General features: G+C 34.2%; 2 protein-coding genes across 5 annotated transcripts in view; both read right to left on the bottom strand.

The window, feature by feature from the left end:
• Window positions 1-352: 352 nt before the first annotated feature.
• LOC129754272 (uncharacterized) lies at window positions 353-2,067 on the bottom strand. Its single transcript, XM_055750231.1, has one exon. It carries the CDS (start codon window positions 2,065-2,067, stop codon window positions 1,897-1,899), a length of 171 nt encoding a protein of 56 aa, XP_055606206.1. The 3' UTR covers window positions 353-1,896.
• Window positions 2,068-2,148: 81 nt separating this feature from the next.
• The window catches only part of LOC129754269 (uncharacterized), a 33,693-nt gene continuing 14,186 nt past the window's right edge, over window positions 2,149-21,655 (bottom strand). For all 4 annotated transcript variants that reach the window (XM_055750225.1, XM_055750224.1, XM_055750227.1 and 1 more), the window contains exons 2-4: window positions 21,387-21,640; window positions 20,659-20,759; window positions 2,149-2,286 (exon numbers count right to left, since the gene is read on the bottom strand). In XM_055750225.1, the coding sequence (XP_055606200.1) occupies window positions 2,149-2,286; window positions 20,659-20,759; window positions 21,387-21,579 (432 nt within the window). In that variant the 5' untranslated portion in view covers window positions 21,580-21,640. The remainder of the gene's footprint in view (window positions 2,287-20,658; window positions 20,760-21,386; window positions 21,641-21,655) is intronic.

Here is a 21,655-nt window from a genome sequence, read left to right as displayed (position 1 = left end):
TATCCTTGGCCGTGAAAAACAGGTTGCCGGGGATCTGTTTTGAAGTCGGCCTTCACATATGTTTCATCGTCCATGATGCAGCATTCATCTTCCGTCAGCAATTTTAAAATACATTTTTCTGGCACGAGCTGTTTTTTCGACTCCATTTCCCCGAGTTTTGATCACAGGACTTTAAAACTTGCAGGATGTAAACTATGAACTAAATCCACCCAAATTTTCATTAAATTCTTCAGAACGGTTAAAAAGTTAGGTCAATTTCATAGTGTGGCAATTTTATCGTGGACACCCTTTACGCATCAGTGTTTTAAATGGTTTGATATAATTTTCGGATATTGAAAAATAAACTAATGTATTCTACGTAGGTATTACTTTTAATTGAAACTGTAAAAATGCATATTCGAGTGGACATTACATACAAGATTCTTGGACTTTCGATTTCGAGAAAACATCTCACAAGTTACGTGACAATTATGTCTATTACTTTTTTATACGTTGCTACTCAATATCGATATGCATAAAATTGTGCGTTAAATCTCTAATCTTCAGTTAAAAAATATTATACTTCAGTGGTCGGAATGGACGGATGTTTACAATCTTTGTTGTTCTACAAGGCACTTTTTAGGCTTTGTTCAATTTTATATGTTAAATTTTTTTGTCTTAACAAATCTTCTATGGAATAATTTTATGCTCATTAACCTCTATGGCGTTTCCCTTCCTCCAGTTTTCCAAACACTGGAAAGAATGTTACTTACAAAACCAGAAGGCGAGATAAAAAACAAGATTACCTATCTCAGTAACAAAACAAGCATCATCTGGTTAGAGGAGAAATGAACTTCTTGAGTAAACTAAATTCTTGGGAATGTTTGTAGTAAGTAGCGTAAGATTGTACGGGGATAAAATAGAGGGAAAAAAACTGGATGGAATCGATTTTCATTTAAGATCTTTTCGTGCAGATACATACAGATTTATACTATCTCGGGGGTCGGTCGTCGGAAGGGTTCTTCTCTTTTTATGTTTGTTCTGTAATCATCTTGAACGGAAACCCCCGGCCGGCAGTACAAAATCGGACTGCGTCAAGCGTTCCTGGAAGTGGGAGTTAACGATATCTTGGGAAAGATTTTGCCCGATTGCCACGATGCCTACATGCATGCTGGACCGGAAATGAACTAAACTGATTGGATCTTTTTTGCTTCCGATGAAACCAAGAATGTTTTTTGTAAGGAATTCAGTGTAGGATTATACACACGAGTGAAAATTTGAAAAAAAAACAAGTGATTTTCCTGCTAGTTTCTATTCAAAATGTGATATTTTTTGGAAGGAAACTTCTCAGATCGGTTTTGAAAAACTAACCATTCTACAAAACATCCTTTAACAAGAAGTTATTCGATAAAAAAAAACGCGTTTACAACTTCCGACGAGTTCCGGAATCGAAGGGTTCCCGTGCCGGAGATGAAAAAGTTGTAAAAAGGGAATCCGTTATTCTTTCCCAATCATCCTGCGGCTGATGCTGCTGGATAGAGTTCCAAAAAAAGAGGGAAAATTCTTCCAGAAAAGCAGATGCGGGAAAAAACTCGCCCAAAAGGAAATTGAAGAAAGAAGTTGCGCTTGGCCCGACTGACTGATTGCGTCTGTTTGTGATGATTGTTTTTTTTCGGAACTTGTCCGTTCCTAACTGTCCAGTTCGTTTCCGGGACTTGGAGGGGTTTTGGGGTTTTTTTCCGCCACAAAAGGGCTTAGTTAGACTGAACGATGCATCGACTCCACCGTTGAGATAGTATAAATCTGGGCTGTTAAAAACTACTACATTTAATATAATCTTAATCAGAGGATATATAAAAATTTGGCATTTTCAACGTACTATTGCCGTCATCTGAGGGCAATCGGTCGGACTATTTTTCAGGCATAACTAACCTTCTGGTCGTAGGTGTGATCCCGAAGATCGTTACTATCGGGTAGGGCGTGATGGCGTAACCCAAGTCGGCCACCACACCTCAGAATCAGAATGATGACCAGCACGATAAAAAGGGCCAACATGGCCACGGCCGGATACAGAACGATGAACGCCATTTTCTTTGCTTTCGAATTATTGGTTGTTTTTCTTCTAAAATATAGGTTTAAAAACTTTTCTTTGTACTTGAACAATAAGTTCTAGATGTCGCTTTCTCGTTTGGTGTGCAGTTCGACGTACTCCTCCGGATATCCGCCGGCGCTGCGACCGTACTGGGGCTGCTGATGCTGGGGACGATGGTGCTGAACAGTGTATTCCACAGGTCGTTCGATGTCGGGCTGTGGATTAAGGTCGAGAAAAAAAAGCTCAGATTAGATTGCTGACAATATTTTAGAAATTTTAAAAAATAAGTTTAATTTTTTGAATTAAGCAATTGGCGTTGAGAATCAACAATATGGAAAAAAGGGTGTGAAATAAGAATAGTTCCACTAAAGTTTTTCTACAAAAATCAAAATTATTTCTAAAAATGTACTGTGGAAAAGTGAAGAACTATTTGAATAGATAAATGCATTTTAGACGTTTTATAGTATTCTAACAAGTTTTAAAGGGGTTTTAAGAGATTTCTTTTAGCATTAAGGAGTTTGACTTTTCATTTATACTATATTAACCAGCTTATTTTTTCTTTCACATGTCATGAAATAATAAAACATAGATTCTAGGCTGAATTTGAATCCAAAAAACAGAATTCTAATTCAAAAACATTTATTTTTTTAATCAGTTAAACAATATTTATCACTTTTTAGTCGTAGTTGGCAGCACTATCTTGCTGTTAATCGAAATTGGACTCATTTTCGACTATCCGCGATTAACTAAGGTGTGCTGAGAGATTTTGGCAAAGAAATAATTACTTCGTACAGCGTGAACGCCTTAGAAATTCTAAGATCAGTTAATCAAATAATTAGAATTGCATCAAGGTAACTTAAAAGTGAATTTCTTGGTCCGATAATCAGAATAATGTTTTGCTTTCCGGTGAAAATTGATAGCCATCTGGTCTAGCAATGCATATTATTGGTAGGTATGATTTGGAATTGACTAGGAAGTTGAGGTAAGCAGAAACTTGGTATATACGGTGGTATAAATATACTTGTGCTGGTGACTTTTTGAAAATTCAGAAAAGCTTCCTTCAGCGTGAACTCAAATAGAAATGTGTTGGAGAACAACCTCGAAAAAATCAAGATGAGCTTAAATACACTCGGAAAATCAATATTGAGACATTGTTTGGTTTTAACTTAGGCTTGCCAGATACTTCCAGAAAAAAGCGGGACATTTCACAACAAAAAAGCGGGACACAGCCGAAAAAAGCTGAACATTTAAGATACTCTTTAAAAAGCTTAATTTTATTGCCAAACTTATACGTATTCCATCAGTCAAAGTTATTCACATAAAATACACAAAGGTTTGTTTTTAAAGCGGATTGAATTTTTTTCAATTTTTCCTACTTGACGTTTATTAATACGGTTTTTTGCACACAAGCACGGTTAATTTCAACGGTTCTCGCGAATTAACACGTTATTTGAGAGAAATATATTTAAGTCCTACATGTAAACGGCTTGTTTGATATCGTGCTAAAACAAATATATTTCTAAATTGTTTTAAAAATTTGAAAGCTCAAGGAAACTTCCATCATTGTATACTTTGGACAAATGAGTTGAAAAAGAATGGTGAATTAAGATCTATAATCATTTAGAAGCAACTTTTACTATATTTTTCCATACCAAAGTTTGTACATTGCATTGGTGGAACGTGCTCAAAGAACGCTCAACTGTATCAGAATCTTACTTTAACTTTACACAGCAAAAAATTTCTAAAAGTACACGGAATCTAAAACACGAGTGATCTATTTTTTCTTGAGTGTAATTACAAAAAGATGTAATTTTAAACTTCTTTCGATGTAATATTAGTCTATTTTCCAAAATTGAATAGAAATAAACTGTTTTGATTTAATTTTACACTGCATCATGCAAAAATCAACCGGTCAATGAAATTTATATGACAAACAGTGTAAAATTATATCTGTTTGATTTAAAATTGAATGCAAATATTTAAATTGTGCCTTTTTATATTTCAAGTTAGTTTGCGCATCGGGCACAAAGTAAACAAGTCGGAAAATTATTCGGAAACGAGTCATTCAAAGGCGTAGCTACATGAGCACTTTAAGAGTCTTTAAAGTTGTAAGTTTTTGAGACGTGAAATGAAGAATATGGTTGAAACCAGAGCTGGAAAAAATTGACAGCCTTCATGGCTACTATTTTTTTTTTCCAATCATTATCACTTTTCCAAACTCCAACTATGCACCGAGCCACAGTTAGGGATCATCAGCAGGCTGATTATTATAATCGTGAAAATCTCAATGATAGTAAGCATAGTAAACATTCAATGTCATTTTTCCATTGAAATGATGCCCTGCTTAAATTTCATTCCCATGCCGGCTCTTGATATTGAAAGGTTGTTATTTCTCATCTTACCCGGCAACAGCGAAATTTCCATGTTGTTATTATAAAGCCAAGCTGTCAACTAGATAGCTCATAAAACGAACTGCATCCTGTTTCAGAGAGCAAGGATTTTCCCGCCTTTTTGTTTCCCATCCAATTTCAACGCACAGTCACGTGTGCATGAATGTAAACCCTAATTTTGCTAAATATCACCGTACCCATTTTCTGTGTTAGTCAAAGACCGTTAAAAGTCGATCTCAAGCTCAGTAGCACGTTGACGAACAAACGTACGCTAAATCTCAACAACTGACTCTGTCACTACAGTTAAGAAAGTTATTGGGTATGGGTTGAAGCTATCAACGGAAACGCTCTAGACTGATAAACCACATGTTGTGATGGCATGCTTTGGGTTCAAGAAATGATGATGATTTTGATCTAGCTGGCATTTTCGTTAGATGTCAGTCGTTAACGATCACCATTCCTAGCTCTGGTTGAAACTGATTAGTTTTCTCTTCATTACAGCAAGGTCAAATTTTCGCAGCGGCTGATATCGGGCCAGTGATTATCCGGGGAAACTTTTGTCATAACAATTCAAGTGTGTAGGATGCTGACCGAAAAATTATGATTTCCGGAACCATTCAAGGATGCTGATCATGCTGATTCGAAAAACATCCCCGTGCTGCGAATCTTTTATGTTCAGTTTTGGAAATAAATGTGAATTTAAAATGATACATGCGGCGTATTTATTCAAGACAAAAGCAAAAACCTTTATATTTAGAAAAAAAATCAATATTTACGATAATAAATTTAAAAATGTAAATCTCTGTGTATTTTTACACGACGGCTTTTGTGATCCAATCTCGTGCATTGAAATCGATGTTCCGTTTTCGTGCATCGTTTTCGATCCTAATTTACACGAATTTTTCTTGCTGTGTAGAGTTGTTCAGTATTGTCCTATATAAGTTGAGAAAAATTTATGCTTATGTTGAGAAAAAGACGTATTCGATTTTTTTTTGTGATGTGTTGCTTATTTTGACAAAAAAAAACATTTTCGAAAAAATTTTTTTTTGAACCAATGAATTGAATTTGAGGATAAAGTTGGATTTTTTCCAGTGTAATTCAGGGAACTTTTTAAAAGTTTTCCATGAAAAAAGCGGGACATTTTGAGGAAAAAGCGGGACGGCGGGACAGTCAACAAAAAAGCGGGACATGTCCCGTTTTTGCGAGACGGATGGCAACCCTATTTTAACTACAAAATAGTGCTGCCATCTACGACTCGGACGTAGAAAAAGTGTGGTTTGATGAAAAAAATAAAGTTAATGAAATTTACCTAAAAGGTTTCTTCTATCATTTCACGTCATGTTTATAACGAAATATAGCAGTTTGATAAAGTTTAAAAGCTGAAATGTGAAAATCTTTAGTGCTAGAGGAAAATCTCTAAAAATCCCTTCAAAACCTTTGGAATCCTAGAAAACGCCAAAACAAATGCTGTTATCTATTCAAATAGTTCCTAAAAGCGTCTTTATTCACTTTTACATAGAAAATTTGTAGAAATAATCTTCGCTCACTGTATATAAAAAGCAAGTTATGTGTGTTTGTTTGTCCTCTATAGAATCAGCCGTCTTAAGCCATAAAGATCTGAAATTTGGCATGGATGCTCATTAGGACCGGGAATGATGAAAAATGTTTTCAGAGTTTCGGATGACCCCTTTTGAAGGGGATCGTCCATACAAGACAAATGTTGTTTTAGCGATATATCGTTATTATAAATCGAATTGTGATGAAAATTAATACATGAGTGTAAGTGAAGAACGAGCAATCAATTCTAGGTATCAAATTGAGGGACAGGGGTCGGCCAAAAGGGTCGTTGATATTTTCTGTTCACTGTTTTTTCAACATTGTCTTGATTATGCATGGGATTGTAATGGAAATTGGCCTCCATATTAAAATTGCAATAATTTTGTGGGAGGCAGTCAATTGATACTTGGTATCCAATTTTAGTTAGAAGGTCGAGCAAAGGAGTTGTGCATATCTATCTATAAATGTACATACCAAAGCAACCAGAATTCTCTTAAAAAGGTTCCATAGAAGCTTAATCAGCTCTCGTTTGTGTCTGAAGAGAATGCTAATCAGCCCAAAGTTTTAGTTATTTAAGCTACTTTCAAGTTCGTTTAGGTGGCTGTAGAGAACGCTATTCAGCTTCTAAGAGAATGTCAAGAAACTTCTACGCGCCGAAAAAAAATCCGATTGACAGATTGCTCTGACAACCAGATATCAGATTGCTAGGTTGTCGGTCTATCATGGTCTATCTCATTGGTTTTAATTATATTGTTTTGATTACAAAAGCTGCTTACGCCTAGAGAATTGAACCGTTGCTCTCTAGGTTGCAATGAAACTCACCAGCCTCTCGACCAATCCAGCAATAGTTCATTGCCACTGTAATAATTAGTATTTAAACTTAATGTCATTTGAGATGATTGAATGGGTTAGTCAATAGATTGCATCTTATTTCGTTTCAAGGACTTTCAGTACACCATATATAAATAATTAAACAAAAATTCTCATCCTCAAAAATCTTGAATTCCATTTGTAAATAGCAGTACGAATATAAACAAAACAAATACCATGACAAGAAATTGACGGACATTTTTGACATGTCGCTTAGAATTCCCATATTGGTTCTTTAAAACACCTTCAAGTATCTTAATGATGCATTTTAGAATGTTAGGCGAACGTTATCGACCTTGTTTAAAGAAGTTCCATTAAAAGCGCTTAGAAGGTCCGTTATCGATAGTTCAACCTTTTAAAGGGCGATGGAAGTTCCTGAGTAACTTTTACGCGACAAGAGTCACCTGAAGTTCCCGTAAAACATTTTTTCAGTCAAATGTGAACTTCGGGGTTCCATCTCTAAGTAAAAACGCGACTTTTGGTTGCTTGGGTATACATATATCTATATATATATATATAAATGAATTTCTGGTCTGTCTGTCTGTCTGTCTGAAACTTCGCAAGTGAAGGTATTGGGGGCCGGGAAAGGTTCCTATTATGGTTTGAGACCCCTTCCCCGAACAAATGAAAAAAAGGTTTGCATAACTCGAGAACCGATCAAGCAAATAGTACCAAACACGGCATGGGAGGGTATCTGAATACGAAAAATATTTTTTCGATTATTTGTGACCCTTTCCCTCTTTCCAGTACGGGGTTAAAACGCGGGAGAGGGCCATTTTTAATTTTTTCATATAACTCAAGAATTAATTAAGCAAATGGAACCTAAATTGGCATGGGATGGTATAAGGGTATGATAAATGTTTTCCGGAATCTTTGGTAGGTATCCGTCTTTCTTTTCAGTGGGGAGATAGGAATAGGGAGGGGGATTCCTATACAATTCTTTACATTACTTGAAAAGTGTTTAAGTAAATGGAATCAAATTTGAGTACGATAAATATTTCTATGATTATTTGAGAGCTTTCCCTTTTTCCATTGGAAAGATAGAAAGGGCAAAGTGAGGCTTCCATACGATTTTTATTGCTTATCTCGAGAACAATTACAGAAAATGGATCAAAATTTTTCGTGTACGAGTATTAAAAAAAACGTTTTCTATTGATATATGCAGGGTGGCCACTCAAAATCAATTTTTGATTTCCCGCATTTTTCCCGTTTTTTTCCCGCATGGTCTCATGAAATTCCCGCTTCTATACAACAGAAAACCAAACAAAATTTCGAATATTCATTGTTGAAACCATAGGTATAAGCAAAACTCGATAAAGCATTCTTTTAGTGGTAAATGATTTTCAATTGGTTTTTGTTTCAGTAATGTTTACAAATTAACCTAAAAATCATTAGATTGATAAGCAGGATTTTTTTTTAAATTTTTAAAACTATGTCACTCGATTCGAAAATGTTAAAAAAAAGATAAAGGGTTTCAATTTTATTCGTATCTCATATATTTTTAAGTATTTTAATTTTTTGTCCATTAAGCTTGCCTCTCTATGAGTGTCGGAAAGCACCTTCAATTTTTTCGCTTCCAGTTCCTTAGCCTCCTTTCCTGCCTCTCGCTTCCGTTTCGCTATAATATTTTTCAGATTTTCCTCCATTTTTTTGCTTTTAAGGACTCGACATATCTCGAGTGAAAATTGCGGGTATACTGGATTAACGATCTCGTTACCGTTATCGCTGTTACTCCCCCTGAAATGTTGATTCCAAAAATACGATTTTAACCGCGGAAATTTCCTCATGTTGGGGGAATCAAATCAAAACATTTTTAAGAAGTTTTAAACTCTGAGACCGGTTCAAAATTCAGTTTTTAACTATTCCCCAACGATTCCACCATGCTACAAATCCAATATGTGTCACTTTTTTGAGTTTTTGATAAAATAAGATTTTTCATTTTCATTTTCACCTGAGGTGTACCGCGACCTTTAGGCTGTTAGACTCTCGGTTTGGTTTTCAACTAGGCATTTCGCGTTAATAGACAAACCTCTTTCCATCGTCGCGTTGCCATGAGACAAAATTAGAATTTTCTTCAATAAAGTCGTCAAATTGAAGAACTCCTTTTTCGGTTCGCCAATAAGTTTCATCCCAAAAATGTCCAATGGTTGTGTTTTTCTTCGATATCCCGAAATGATGTTTTTATTGAAGGTATTGCACATAACTGTCCGAATTCTTCCTTAATTTTATCGTCACAAGCTCTAATTAAGTGTTGCTTGTCAACAAGTATTTCTAGACACAGGTCTAAGCGTTTTTTGGCAATACAAGGATATCCTTGTCGGAAACATGACCAGAATCTTTTGCTTTCTTAATCGTCGATTTATTTTTGAGAGTTCAATTTTAATAAGTGTTTTTGATTTAAGTTTAGTCGTTCAGGCTTTACAACTTTCCCCATGAATGCTCTTACAAGCCCGGTTAAATCATCGAAGAGAAACGGAACCATCGGTGCTTCTGTCTGATACTCGCGTAAAAAAGTCTCAACAGTCGAAGCGGCCGTAACAAAACAACTCATTTTTGCTCCCAGCAAATTATCATCTACAGTTTTAGCAAAAATGTCGAATATCTTCGACCGGGAAATCGATGGAAAAGTCCGCTTAAAATTTGAATGGTTTTCCTTCATCTTTTTCTCATCTTGTTTTTTTAACCTCGTCGACAAACCGTTTGAAGTACGGTAGCATTTTGGCAGCAACGCGCTCATTTTCCACCCATTGAACGTCACAAAATTTTAACGGAAATATAGTTGAACCCGTTACTGCAGTATAATATGCCCTTCTAAGGCTATACAACGTCCTCAAAAATTCATCCAAATTCCATTAACTTTTCCTCAGTCGCTCCTTGAACACTTTATGTAATTACAGTGTGAAGTCCACAGCTCCCAATTGTGAGAATCTCGTACGCCGGATTCGAAACAAGTTCTTGAACCTCGCTAGTTAGTTCCTTCAGCATTTTCCAATTCACTGCTGGACCATCCATGGAATACTGAATCAATCGTTTCAGTAGATCAGGATTTTCCGAAAAACATAGTTTCACGTCATTTAGAAGGTCATTCGAGCGCGTCGACGATAAAAATGTAGAACCAATATACCTTGCTTCAACTAGGTTTTTGTTTGGATTCCAGAAGCGTCAAATTCTAATACGAACTCCCTGCAATTTTGTAGTAAATGGAAAACTTCATTCAAAATATAGAGAGCAATACCGTGTGAAATCAAATAGCTTATTTTTGTTTTTCCCATTTCTATTCGATTAGCAATCTGGCTGTTCGGGAACATCCTTTTGTGGTTCGATGAAGCAAGTTCAAACTAATCGAAACCGATCCAGCTCGGCAGGAGGATTCGTTTCGACCTGGTAGAAATCGGTCGAAGTCAAATGGAAAGAGACTGGTGCTCGACTGTCCATTTCCACTTGTTTCGACCTATTTCGACTAAATTTCACTGAACAGACTTTCACTGAGCCAAAAATTCCCGACTTTTCGAAAAAATTCCCGGCTTTTTCCCGCTTTTTTCTCGTTGGATTTCAAATCCCGTCTTTTTCCCGCTTTTCCCGTTTTTCCCGAATGGGTGGCCACCCTGTATATGGTATCATCACTCACCATACTGACTGGACACTCAATAGGTGGCAAAATTAGACAGAAAATGATCGGATTTTTGTTCTAAGTGTCATGTCAGTGTGATTAATGGTACTATTTTTATATAAGGCACCACCCTTCTTCCAATCAATACGATAGTGGGAGGGGCCATTATACAATTTTGTTGGCATAACTTAAAAATTACTCAAGCTAATGGAATCAAATTTGGCATGGAAGATGCTTGGTTACGAGATATGTTTCTAAGATTGATATAAAACCTTCCGCCTTGAAGAATGGAAAGGGAAGGAGAGGATTCCATATTATTGTGATGTATAGCTCAAGAGCTTGGGACTAAATTTGAAATGAGAGGTATTCGGGAACGAAAAAATGGGTATGATTATAAGAAACGCCTGCATCCTTCAGGTCAGGTCCGTGCGAAGGACCTGTCCATAAGGGGAGGGAGGTAAATTCAAATGAACTCAAAAATATTAACAGCACCGTAATCCGGGGTAATATTGATCACTTTTTTTTTTATATGTTTCAATTATTTTTTTCTGGTGAGGGAAATGTGGCATGTTTCATATTTTTAAAACCAGTAGATACTGGACTCCTAAGAACGTAAAACATCGATGCAGAAATTTTTTAGACCTCTTTAAATTTAATTTTAAAATCGTTTTCTCTCTGTTCAGAATTGGATGCTTTAAGGCAGTGATGGTAAATTTCGCCCGTCACGCTTGACCCGGCACTGTTCTCAATTGACGGAGCCTCACTACTCGCATGACGGATAAAGCACGACAACAATCAACATTTCTCCATCATCGACTGGCGAAGCTCCTACACATGGTCAAAATTTCTCCTGAGAGTGACTGGCAAATCTCTTCACACTTCGATCGGCTGCTGACGGCAGGTACAACTAATTGAACGACTTGCTGGCAGAGAGCAACAATAGCAATAAAAAACTGAAAACTAGCTTGCTGGCAGGAGCAACAATAATAATAAATGCTTTTCTTGTTCCTCTTCGGTCGTCTTCGGCTTGCTGGCAGAAGCAACAATAATAATAAATGCGTTTCTTTTTCGTCATCGGTCGTTTGAATGCGATTGCTTGACTAGGTTATTATTTTAGCTTCAAATGACTGGGGAATGAATGACTGGCAAACGAAGTGACTGGTCGTTAAGGAACAGTCAATTGAGTTTGACGGACCAAGAGGCTTCACAGTCACAGCTTCACGCCTCATGACGATGACTTTTGCCAAGCCTGAATTTTGTATGGAAATTTGTATGGAAGAAGAAATGTTTGCACATAAAATCGTCCAGAAAATTCAAATGAGCTTGAAATGAAGTCGGTCTTTGATTTTTGATTTTGACTATTCTTAAGCTTCATTTTTTGCAAACAAGCTTATAACAAGCAGCTAAGAATTTCGTGAAAAAAGTTGTGACCATTTCAAAATAAAAAATCTGAGTCCATTGAAAAGTAAAAATGGCAGACTTTGCTTGCTAGAGCTGTTAATAATTGCATGAAATGTTTTTGAAAGGGTTATATAAATCAATAAAATCTCTGGCAATGCAAAGCAGTTTTTTGAGATTTTTTTTAAATTTTCTTTCCTACGGTTACACAGCTTTCAAACAAGCTTGTCTGCTTAGGCAAAATTAAAAAAAAATTGAAATATTTTTTCTTTATAACATGGAATAACTTTTCTGGGGTGCAAGATAGGTTTGTGCTTTGTTCACATGAATTGTAATGCAAGAATCAAGGAATATTTGTCTTAAAAAATGCAAGTTTTTTAAACTCCCAGGACATCTCTGGCGATTTTTGAATGAAAAATTTTGTTTTCTCATACAAATTTCCATACAAAATTAAAAATTGTTGCGCTAATGCAGGACTGAATGGATCGCTGGAATTTTTTTATTGCTATTTTTGGCAGCAAAAACAACCAAAAAAAGTTATGGGAAGTGTAAAAATTTAAGAATTTGAAATTTCCATATAAAGCTTGCAGCCGTCTAATGCGCATACAGCTGATTGACGATATGGCTGAAGAGATTCAACAAATCTAATCAGTCAGTTTGAGGGTAATACGCTTTTGACACATGGCATGAAAAAATTTAGCTTTTTTTTATAAAGTATTGTATCTTGTACAGTTATGAATTGTACTGTATTGTAGTTTGTATATTGTACATCACCTTTCTAGACTCAATTGTCAAAAGTATAAAATTATGGAAAATTTCTTGAGTTTGTAAATTTAAAAAAAAATTGAAATAAATTTTTTAATACACAATGGTTTATACGCGATATCAATTCCGCCGTTTACATGTAGAACTTGAAATATTTTCTATAATTCGTGAGATCCGTGGAAATTAAACGTGCCTTTGCAAAAACCAGGGAAAATAGAAGTCATGTAAGAGAAAACTGAACAAAATCAATTCGCGTGAAAAAAAACCTTAGTATACTTTCTAAGAACAACTTTGGATGGTAATTGGTTATATAATTGAGCTGTTTTTATTTTTTTTTTTCGGAAAAAAAGATGTTTTTAAGAGTTTCTCAAATGTCCCGGTTTTTTCGGTTGTCTCCCGCTTTTTTCGTGAAATGTCCCGCTTTTTTCTGAAAGTGTCTGGCAAGCCTAGGGCATGTTATGAGATACTCAACTCAACTGTGTTTCAAATGGATTATTTGAGCTTCCTATAACTTGACTTGCCACTTTGCGTGAAGAAATTAATTCATCCACCTGATCTGCTTCCAATGCGAAATTGAGCCTGATAAAATCGCTCATTTTGTATGAGTGTAACTACACTGAAGCCTATTTTTACGCGTTTATATCAACGCGATCGTTTTTACGCGATTTTTAATAACGCGTTGTTTCTTTTTTTGCAATAAACGCTATATCAGAGAGAAAATATATATAAGTCCTTTTCAATTGAATAACTAAGACCTAGATTGACCTAGATTATGGTTACTAGGTTAAGGGCTCAACGAGTAAATAGGAGTCGAATTTTGTTGACCGACGCCATCTTGAATTCTGGCGGCTTCCACTTAATGTTAAAATGTTGTAAATAACTGAAAACGATGAAACCCCCAATAAACGTATAACAAGACATAACTATTTATAATCAGTGCTGAATAAGATAAATAAAAACAAAACCAAATAAAACGAAATCAAACGAGATAAAAAAGATAAACCATAGTATACAAGAAAAAATAAACAAGGTTTAAACAAGATTGAACAAGACAAACCTACATAAAAACACGACAAAACATGATAATAAGGTTAAAAATAAAAAATAAAACTAAATAAAACAATATAAAACAAAACAAAACTAGAGGAAAAAAAAACAAAAAAAAAAGATTAAATAAGACAAAAGAGTTCAAAATCATTATAAAGAAAACAAAGCAAATAATATTCAAATAGTAGTCAAGACAACAAGACATAACAGAACGCTTAAACATTTAAAAAAGCCACAAAGAAAATTTAATTGAAAGAAGTTTAGAAGTAAACTGTAGACTAACTTCAACTTTAAATCTTGTTTAGTCTTTTTCTTTTTATTTTTTTACTCAGTTGAATCTTCCTTTGTCGTTTCTATCCTTTTTATTATTTTATTATTTATTTTCCTAGATGACCCTAGTTTGTCTTCTTTTATCTGGCCACAGATGAAGTTTCAACCGTTTGGAGCATTCTACAAAAAGTGCAATGCTGAAGTACTGTACAATGAATGCTTTAAGAATTGTTATTTTTTGGAATTTATCTGTTTAAATGAAAGAACATAAACTTCATAAATTGGACGAAATGAATTATTTTCTTTAATTAAACATCTTTCAACAAAAAAAGGAGACCATTCAGTTACAATTCAACAAAAAGAAGTGTACGCCCATTTCTTGATCGAAAAAGAATACATGTGCTCTTACAATGCTAATTTCACGGACAGCCATATTCCTTGAATTGAAATTTATTGAAAATTTACCCGGTATTAAATTAAAATCCAAACCATTTTCGATTTCCAGTCGATTAGTGAATAATTGAAAAAAAAATCTTGAATTTTTGAAATATTTCAACAAAATGTTCAACTATTGAGAAAAACTGGCATTATACTCAGCCCGATGTCCGATTAACGAGCGAGTACTGTATTATGAAATTGGTTTCGAAAGAATAGCAACACTGAATTACAATTCAACAAAAAAGACTGATAGTTATCTCAGAGTGGTCACTAAATTTAAATTTTTGATATCCCTCATTTTTTCCGACTTTTTCCCGTATGGTCTAACAAAATTCCTTATTCTCAAAAACTAAAACTAAAATCAGTCATAAAAGCTTTAATCATTCGGTAAAATAGTAGTTAAATTTTTTTCAATCAATCATGAAATCATAGTCTTTTCAAGAAGATTTCCATTATTCAAAACCTCGCTGTAACCGGCTCTAATTCTGCGCATTTCCATCCTTCGCTAATGAGCAAACTTATTTTAAAATCTATACGCCTCTAAAGCTTAAAAACGCGCAAATTTTAAAACTAAACACACATTTGAAATTTATTTTTCTTAATTGTGGTATTTTAAACAAAGTGGAAAGATTTTTTTATCGAAAATATCATACCTATAGCACTATAGTAAGTACTAAGTATATGATAAAAAGGTATATTATTATTAAACTGTTTCTGAAAAACAATTTAATTGGAATATATCAGACAAATCTTGTATGCGAAAAAATGCATAAAATCCACATGGCACAAAAATGAATTTTTGAAAATATTATCGTTTTTTGTAACGCAAATTCATTTTCAAATTTTATTTAAAAACAATGTGACTGATTCTACGTCATTTTAAAATGAGTCACACAAAATTATATTTGGCATCGCTCTGGTGCTATGTTAAGAGTTTATGAGTATGTAGTCAGTAGATTCTGAAGCATGGAGTTTCTCAACTCTACGATGTTTCAAATGGATTTTTTGAACACCCTCTAACATGGCATGCATTTGTTTGTCAAGAAACCGGATCTACCACGTGAAAATTGTCTCCAAACGGTATTGAAATAGAGAAAACCGCTCATGTTGTACGAGAATAACTACTGTAAAATAATCCTAAACATCTTGAAATACCTAAAAATTGACAAATTTCACCTCCATAGAGCATTTTTAGACGCGGTTCAAGAACAAATAACAATCATAGGCAACAATAGGGAGATAGAAATAAAACGGTTTAGGAGGCCTGAGAGTGTATTCCATCTACATCAGGCATGTCGAACTGGTGGTTAGCCATCGCAAAATTATCACCATGAATTATCACCATGAATTTTCGTGTAAAGTATCACTTCGGAAAACTTACTAATTATAATATTTTTTCAAAATTTATTACTATTACAATTACCTTTAAAATGTAAAAAAAAAATAATTCCGATCGTGCACAACAAAATATGAAATTTTGCTAAAAGCTCAGAAATACTTGTACAAAAAACCAAAAACTCCGGATCAAGTACAAAAAAAAATAAATTCTATTTTTTTTCTCATATTAGGTAAGGTGAAAAAAATTACTATTGATATTTGTGAATCTTTATCCACAAATATTATATTTCTGGACAAATGTCAATTTTATAAACGATTTTGAATAAAATGCTATTTTAAAATTGGATACAATTCTTAAGGTTCAACTATAATGCAATGTGTGCCGAGAAAACATTTGTGTTATACATATGTGTGATGCAGTTTGGGGGTGAAAGTTTTTACTAGAGATGTACCGAATAGTGGTATTCGGCGAACGGCCGAATACCGAATATTGACCTTTTCAACTATTCGGCCAAACGAATATTCGGCCGAATATTCGGTCGAATATTCAGTTGAGTTTTCAATAGATATACTTCTATTTCTATTGCTATTTCTAATAGAAATCTTCTATTTCTGCTCTTCTTTATGTTGCTCATGTTTTTAAGTCGATTATTTCCAACCTGATGTATCCGATCTTTTTTAAGTAGAGGTCTCTTTGATTTTCAAAATGTCACCATGAGTTGAATGGACATCAGATGACTTGTCGCTTCTAGGGCGTTTATCACAAAAGAGTTTGGATTCCAATGAAATCTGGGACAAAACATGTCTAAACAGTTGTTAAGCTATTTGAAATTGCTCTTTTGTATCGAATTAGATGAATTTCTAATCATGGCTAGATGTTTTCAAAATAGTTGCCAAAAAGCACGAAGATCATTAACCTTGAGCATACAATACTTTCTACGACAGGTATCCACACGGCAAGGTCTGAACAATTTTTTTTAAAACTTGTTAAAAAAGGGGAAAATCTGGAAACTAGGCATTATTCTTGAACATACAAGAGGAAAAAGATATAAAATTCCTTGAAATTTAAAGTTTTCATCGAATTAAAACCGCAGTGTTCAAATCATATCTAACAAATAAATTTACTTTAGAAAATCGGTTTGTTACAGAAAATCTAAAAATTTTCTAAGAGATTTTTTTTTAAATTTCATTTAGCAAAAAATAAGAATAAACTCGGATAAAATCCGGAAAGTTTAAAAAAATATGTGGCCATCCCGGTCAGATTAAATTTTCTCGAATTCTTTGTTTGGTTTATGAGCAAGCCTTTGGTTTATTGGCAAGCTATCTACAGTGAAATGTACTCGAATACATCTAAAATGTTCAACTGAAACCATAAGTATTTGATGATTTTGAAGATTTTTCAACATTACCTTCGGATATTTAATAAATTATCCAACATCTGTTGAAAAATTTGAGAAGTCTGTTTTTGTGTAAATTTTAAATAATAAATATTCGGCCTATTCGGCCGAATAATTAGCTCAACTATTCGGTGAGCCGAATATTCGGCTTAACGGTTTTTTGGCGGTATTCGGCGCCGAATATTCGGCCGACCGAATATTCGGTACATCTCTAGTTTTTACTGATTTAAGCTGTGGAGAATCGTGAGCCACCAAATCAAAATTGACTACATAACGTTCAAAGATTATGAGTTGACCCAAAACTAAAATTTCATAATTCATTTAGTTATTTTCAAAGCAATTTCAGATGAGGAAATAAAAAAGAGAGTTGTGTATAATCGAATAGTTCCTGATTCCTGGCTCGCGAACGTTTCGGCTAATTCATTATATAGGATTTATGTTCGTCTCTATCGCATTGGAAAAAATGGACAAAATATTTTTCAAAACTTTTTATGCGGCATACGAAAACTTTGCAGATAGGAAAAACGTATTTTTAGTTCTGAATGTGTATAAGACACCGAAACATAGGTGGCTCACGATTCCCCACAAGTTATGATTTGCAAATTGATTGCATTTGTATGACTTATTTATGTTTAATCAAAAATTCCTTTTCCACGTTAATGAATATAACAAAACTAAGATCATAAGCGTATGAGCATATTTTTGTTATGTGCTTTAAGTCTCCCACGGATGCAATTTGCGGGTGCTTGTTTAATTATGTGAGTGCATTTTTCTAGGCTACTTAAATAAAAGAAGCATATGACGCGTACATAAGTCAGCAACATATAGAAAAACATGCTTGCGCAAAGCGACGACGATAACAGATGGATTGAGATTGTTATCTCAACACACAGCTGAGATATTTAGAGTGACCTACGTTACCCCACTCTCCCCTACGATTTTAAAGTCCGTGCAAACGGGCTAACCCCGCCCCCTCCCCCATTTTAAAACTCAAAACTTAACATACAAAAACCCTACCTCGTCTTTATATTAGGAAGTGCAACTAAAAAAAAACAGAGTTTGAAACGAACAAAAATTATATTTTTCCAAGGTGCAATGAATTAAAAATATAATTTTTACATATTTAGGTGCTCTGAATCTAAATATGCATTTTTTTATCAGCTTTTGTTATTGAAATAACTTTTCAAAATAGGTTAAAATTATTTAAGAATGTTCTACCCATTCCTGAAAAAAATTTAAAACAAAAACATAGCATTTTAAAATAAAATAAATTTCCTCAAGACTTCAAGTAATTTGGAGTTATAAAAGTTATAAAAGTTTTCTATGTGTTTTCTTATCCTCATGAAACAAACTTTATAGAAATTTTAAATCAAAATGAATTTTAGAATTATTTCAAAGAATAAATCTAATTGTTTTGCAGGTTTCAACAAATTTGTTCAATGAAATCAAGTTTTTTCTTAACTTTCTGCAGTAATGTTATAACTACTTGTACCTATTACCTTATGATATTTTTCCAAATTTCAAAAAACTGTTGAATTATACTTTTTAGATCACGATGATGAACATCATCGAACAATTAAGGAATAATTTTTGAATGAAGTATAATAAACAAAATCAAAATGAGATTTTTAAAATGTATGTTTGATAGTTAATCAGTTATGAGTTATTAATATTACTTAAAAGTGACACATTTTAAAACTCCATATCACCAAAACTCATTGAAATTTTACAAAATATTCGAGTTCAGGACGCTGAAATCTACCAAATCAATAATCAAAACATAAGGACCAAAATGCTTCTCCCTTGAGTTATCAATTAAACTCTATAATTAAGTTTTCATAATAATAGGGCATGTTTATTGGAAAAAATCCCTCTCAAATGGTAAAAAGCTTATCATTTCAAACTTTATATTTTGTTGTAATTTTCAAAAGAATTAATCGAATTTAATAGCACATTTACAAATTTACCGATTTTCAAAGTCAACCTTTTAAAATTTTAGAAATATTTTTGATAAGTTTGTCTATGTTTTTCAATTTTTAGTTTTTGTTGTTCTTACAACAAAAACCTTTGACTTTTTTTTCTAATAAAAAATTCACATTTCAAATCGCGATTATTTTATTCTTCAAATTCAAAACACTACAGTGGAATTTTTCAATCAACCTTTCAGTAGAAATCCATTTCCTTGTTTTTTGTGTATTTTTGGAATTGTTATTATATATTTTTAGATTAATTTGAATTTCGAAACCACCCGGGTCCTCCCTCGAGCCTAGACATTCCTGAGATACATTGTGCAAAAAAGTGGTCATACTCGATCCTCGATTCGATAGGTATTGCAACATTTAATATTTATAATATGCTTTCAGTTGTTTTTCTTTTAAATTTGATAAGTTTATTTCCATTTTTCATAGGGTTACTTACTTTTGTTCCATTAAAATTTGGTGGTTAGAACTTAAATGTTAACACTTGCTTTAACTAAGTTTTTTTAGAAAAATAACTGTATGATACTCATAAAGAACTTAAATACTATCATTCAGAAAAAATAAATCATGATACATTCATTTTATAAAGCAAATAAGCAATATGAATGTGGATTTTTTTTTTTTTTTTTAATGTCTTTATTATAGAGATTTTCAGCTTTCAGCTGGTTCATCTCTTGAATGTGGAAATTGTTCTTGCATGGTTACTAACTTTTGTCACTGACTGATTGCACAGAGCAGCTAAACCTTAAATTTTCGATTTCTTGGGGGAATTCCCGATTTTTCCCGCATTTTCCCGATGGATTATAAATCCCGACTTTTTTCTGCATTTTCCAACTTTTCCGAATGTCTATGCCACGAAGTTGTCTATGCATCAAGTTGCAAAAGGGTTATTTTTATCCAACGAGGCTTGCCGAGTCTTTGATTAGGTTTGTATAGGGTTTTCAGTTAGGGCGGTAAAATATTCTAAAATCAGTTATTAAAACATAGGCCCCAAAACTGCTGTTCCCCTGTTATATTAACTTGAATGAAATCTGGAAGTAAGTGTTACAGTAATATTCATATCTAAGGCCAGCTCAAGTGAATGTTGAAGGTCGAATCATTGAATTGAAAATTAATAGTTTATAGTTTAAAATAATAAAATTAATACAAAATGCTATTTAATAGTTATTGATCTTTCCAAAAAAAAAAATTCTAACAAGAATAATGTTAAATAACACATTGGGGACCAAATATTTACGAGATGTCTCTTTTTTTTCGCTTGACGGGAATGCGCTTCACTAAAAAGTATAAATCAAGTGTGGTACATTTTACAAAGAAACTTCATTAAAAAAAAATTAAACAACAGTTTCAAAAACTCAAAACACTAAATTTGTAGAATTTTATTTCGTTTCTGAGATAGAGAACGGCAAGTCTTGGTATTTTCGGGCTCAGATTTCTTTGCGGTCCCTAATGTGTTAAGCCAAAAATATGAGTGTATTGAATGGTGCATTTTTCAAGATCTCTTGAAGGCTGGAGTAAGACTACTTACGTTAACAGGCTGGAATGATCGGACGTCCTTCAGTTCCGTCAAGTCGAGTGGAGGCTGTTTATGGGGAGTAACTGACCAGATGGATACTAGAAAACGGTTACCTGCAAACATAAAAAAGAAAACCCTTTCAGAAAACAATTTATTTCATGATGAAAGTAGTTAAAGAATCAATAAGATCCAATGAATGTAACCTGAACCTTAATCCCAATTTAGATCATATCTTTTTGAAAAAAAATAAAAACGAAACTCGAATGATTGTCAAACTTACTGCAATGTAAAAACTGAAAGATGGTGCAAATCTGATCAATCTCCCCCACCTCCCCCTCCACTTCCAGAGTCCCCGCCCCCTCCTCCGCTCCCACAATCAGCGGAGCTGGTGGTCGCTGTACTATCACAGTTTCCTCCGGTGTCAGTTGTCCCCGAGGATGCCAGGGTGGTATCTTCTGTGTGCAAGTTTGAGGACCAGTTGCTTCCAGCTAAGCCAGCTAGTGCTATTGCTTGGTGATGAGGATCGTTATCGTGGTGTATGACCCCGGAGGTTGGATCTAGTTTTGAAATATTGCAAAACTATTTTTAAGATGAAGTGTTCATTACAGTATTGATTACTACCTATTATTGTGGATCTGGCGACACGAGTCAAGTTAAACCGATCAAAATACCCCCAGTTTGGCACCCACACGAAAAATATGACAAATTTAGTAAAAAACACGTAAAACACGATCACTTACCGGTGTGGCGATCCTGCCAGTAGCCCTTGTGCTTCGAGCAGCAACCGCAGATGATGTTCAGCAGGAAAATAAACACTCCCAGCACCGTGCAGACACCGATGGTCACGTAGAACGGGTTAAAGTTTCCGTAGATGTGTCCCTTGAAGTATGGGTTCTCCAGATAGGCGGTGCGCTCATCGATCGTTGATGACATGGTACAACAACACCATTGGGCGCGGCTGCGGCAATCTGTTTGTCCTCAGCTGGGAGAGGGTCTGAAATCCCAAGAA

This window comes from Uranotaenia lowii, chromosome 3 (genome assembly GCF_029784155.1).
Source record: "Uranotaenia lowii strain MFRU-FL chromosome 3, ASM2978415v1, whole genome shotgun sequence".
In the NCBI taxonomy this organism is placed as follows: Eukaryota; Metazoa; Arthropoda; class Insecta; order Diptera; family Culicidae; genus Uranotaenia; species Uranotaenia lowii.
The sequence above is the reverse complement of the archived record's forward strand: the minus strand, read 5'-3'. Positions and strand labels throughout refer to the sequence as shown.

Coding starts and splice junctions, on each gene's coding strand:
- LOC129754272 (XM_055750231.1), bottom strand. CDS start 2,067: ATGGCGTTCATCGTTCTGTATCCGGCCGTGGCCATGTTGGCCCTTTTT.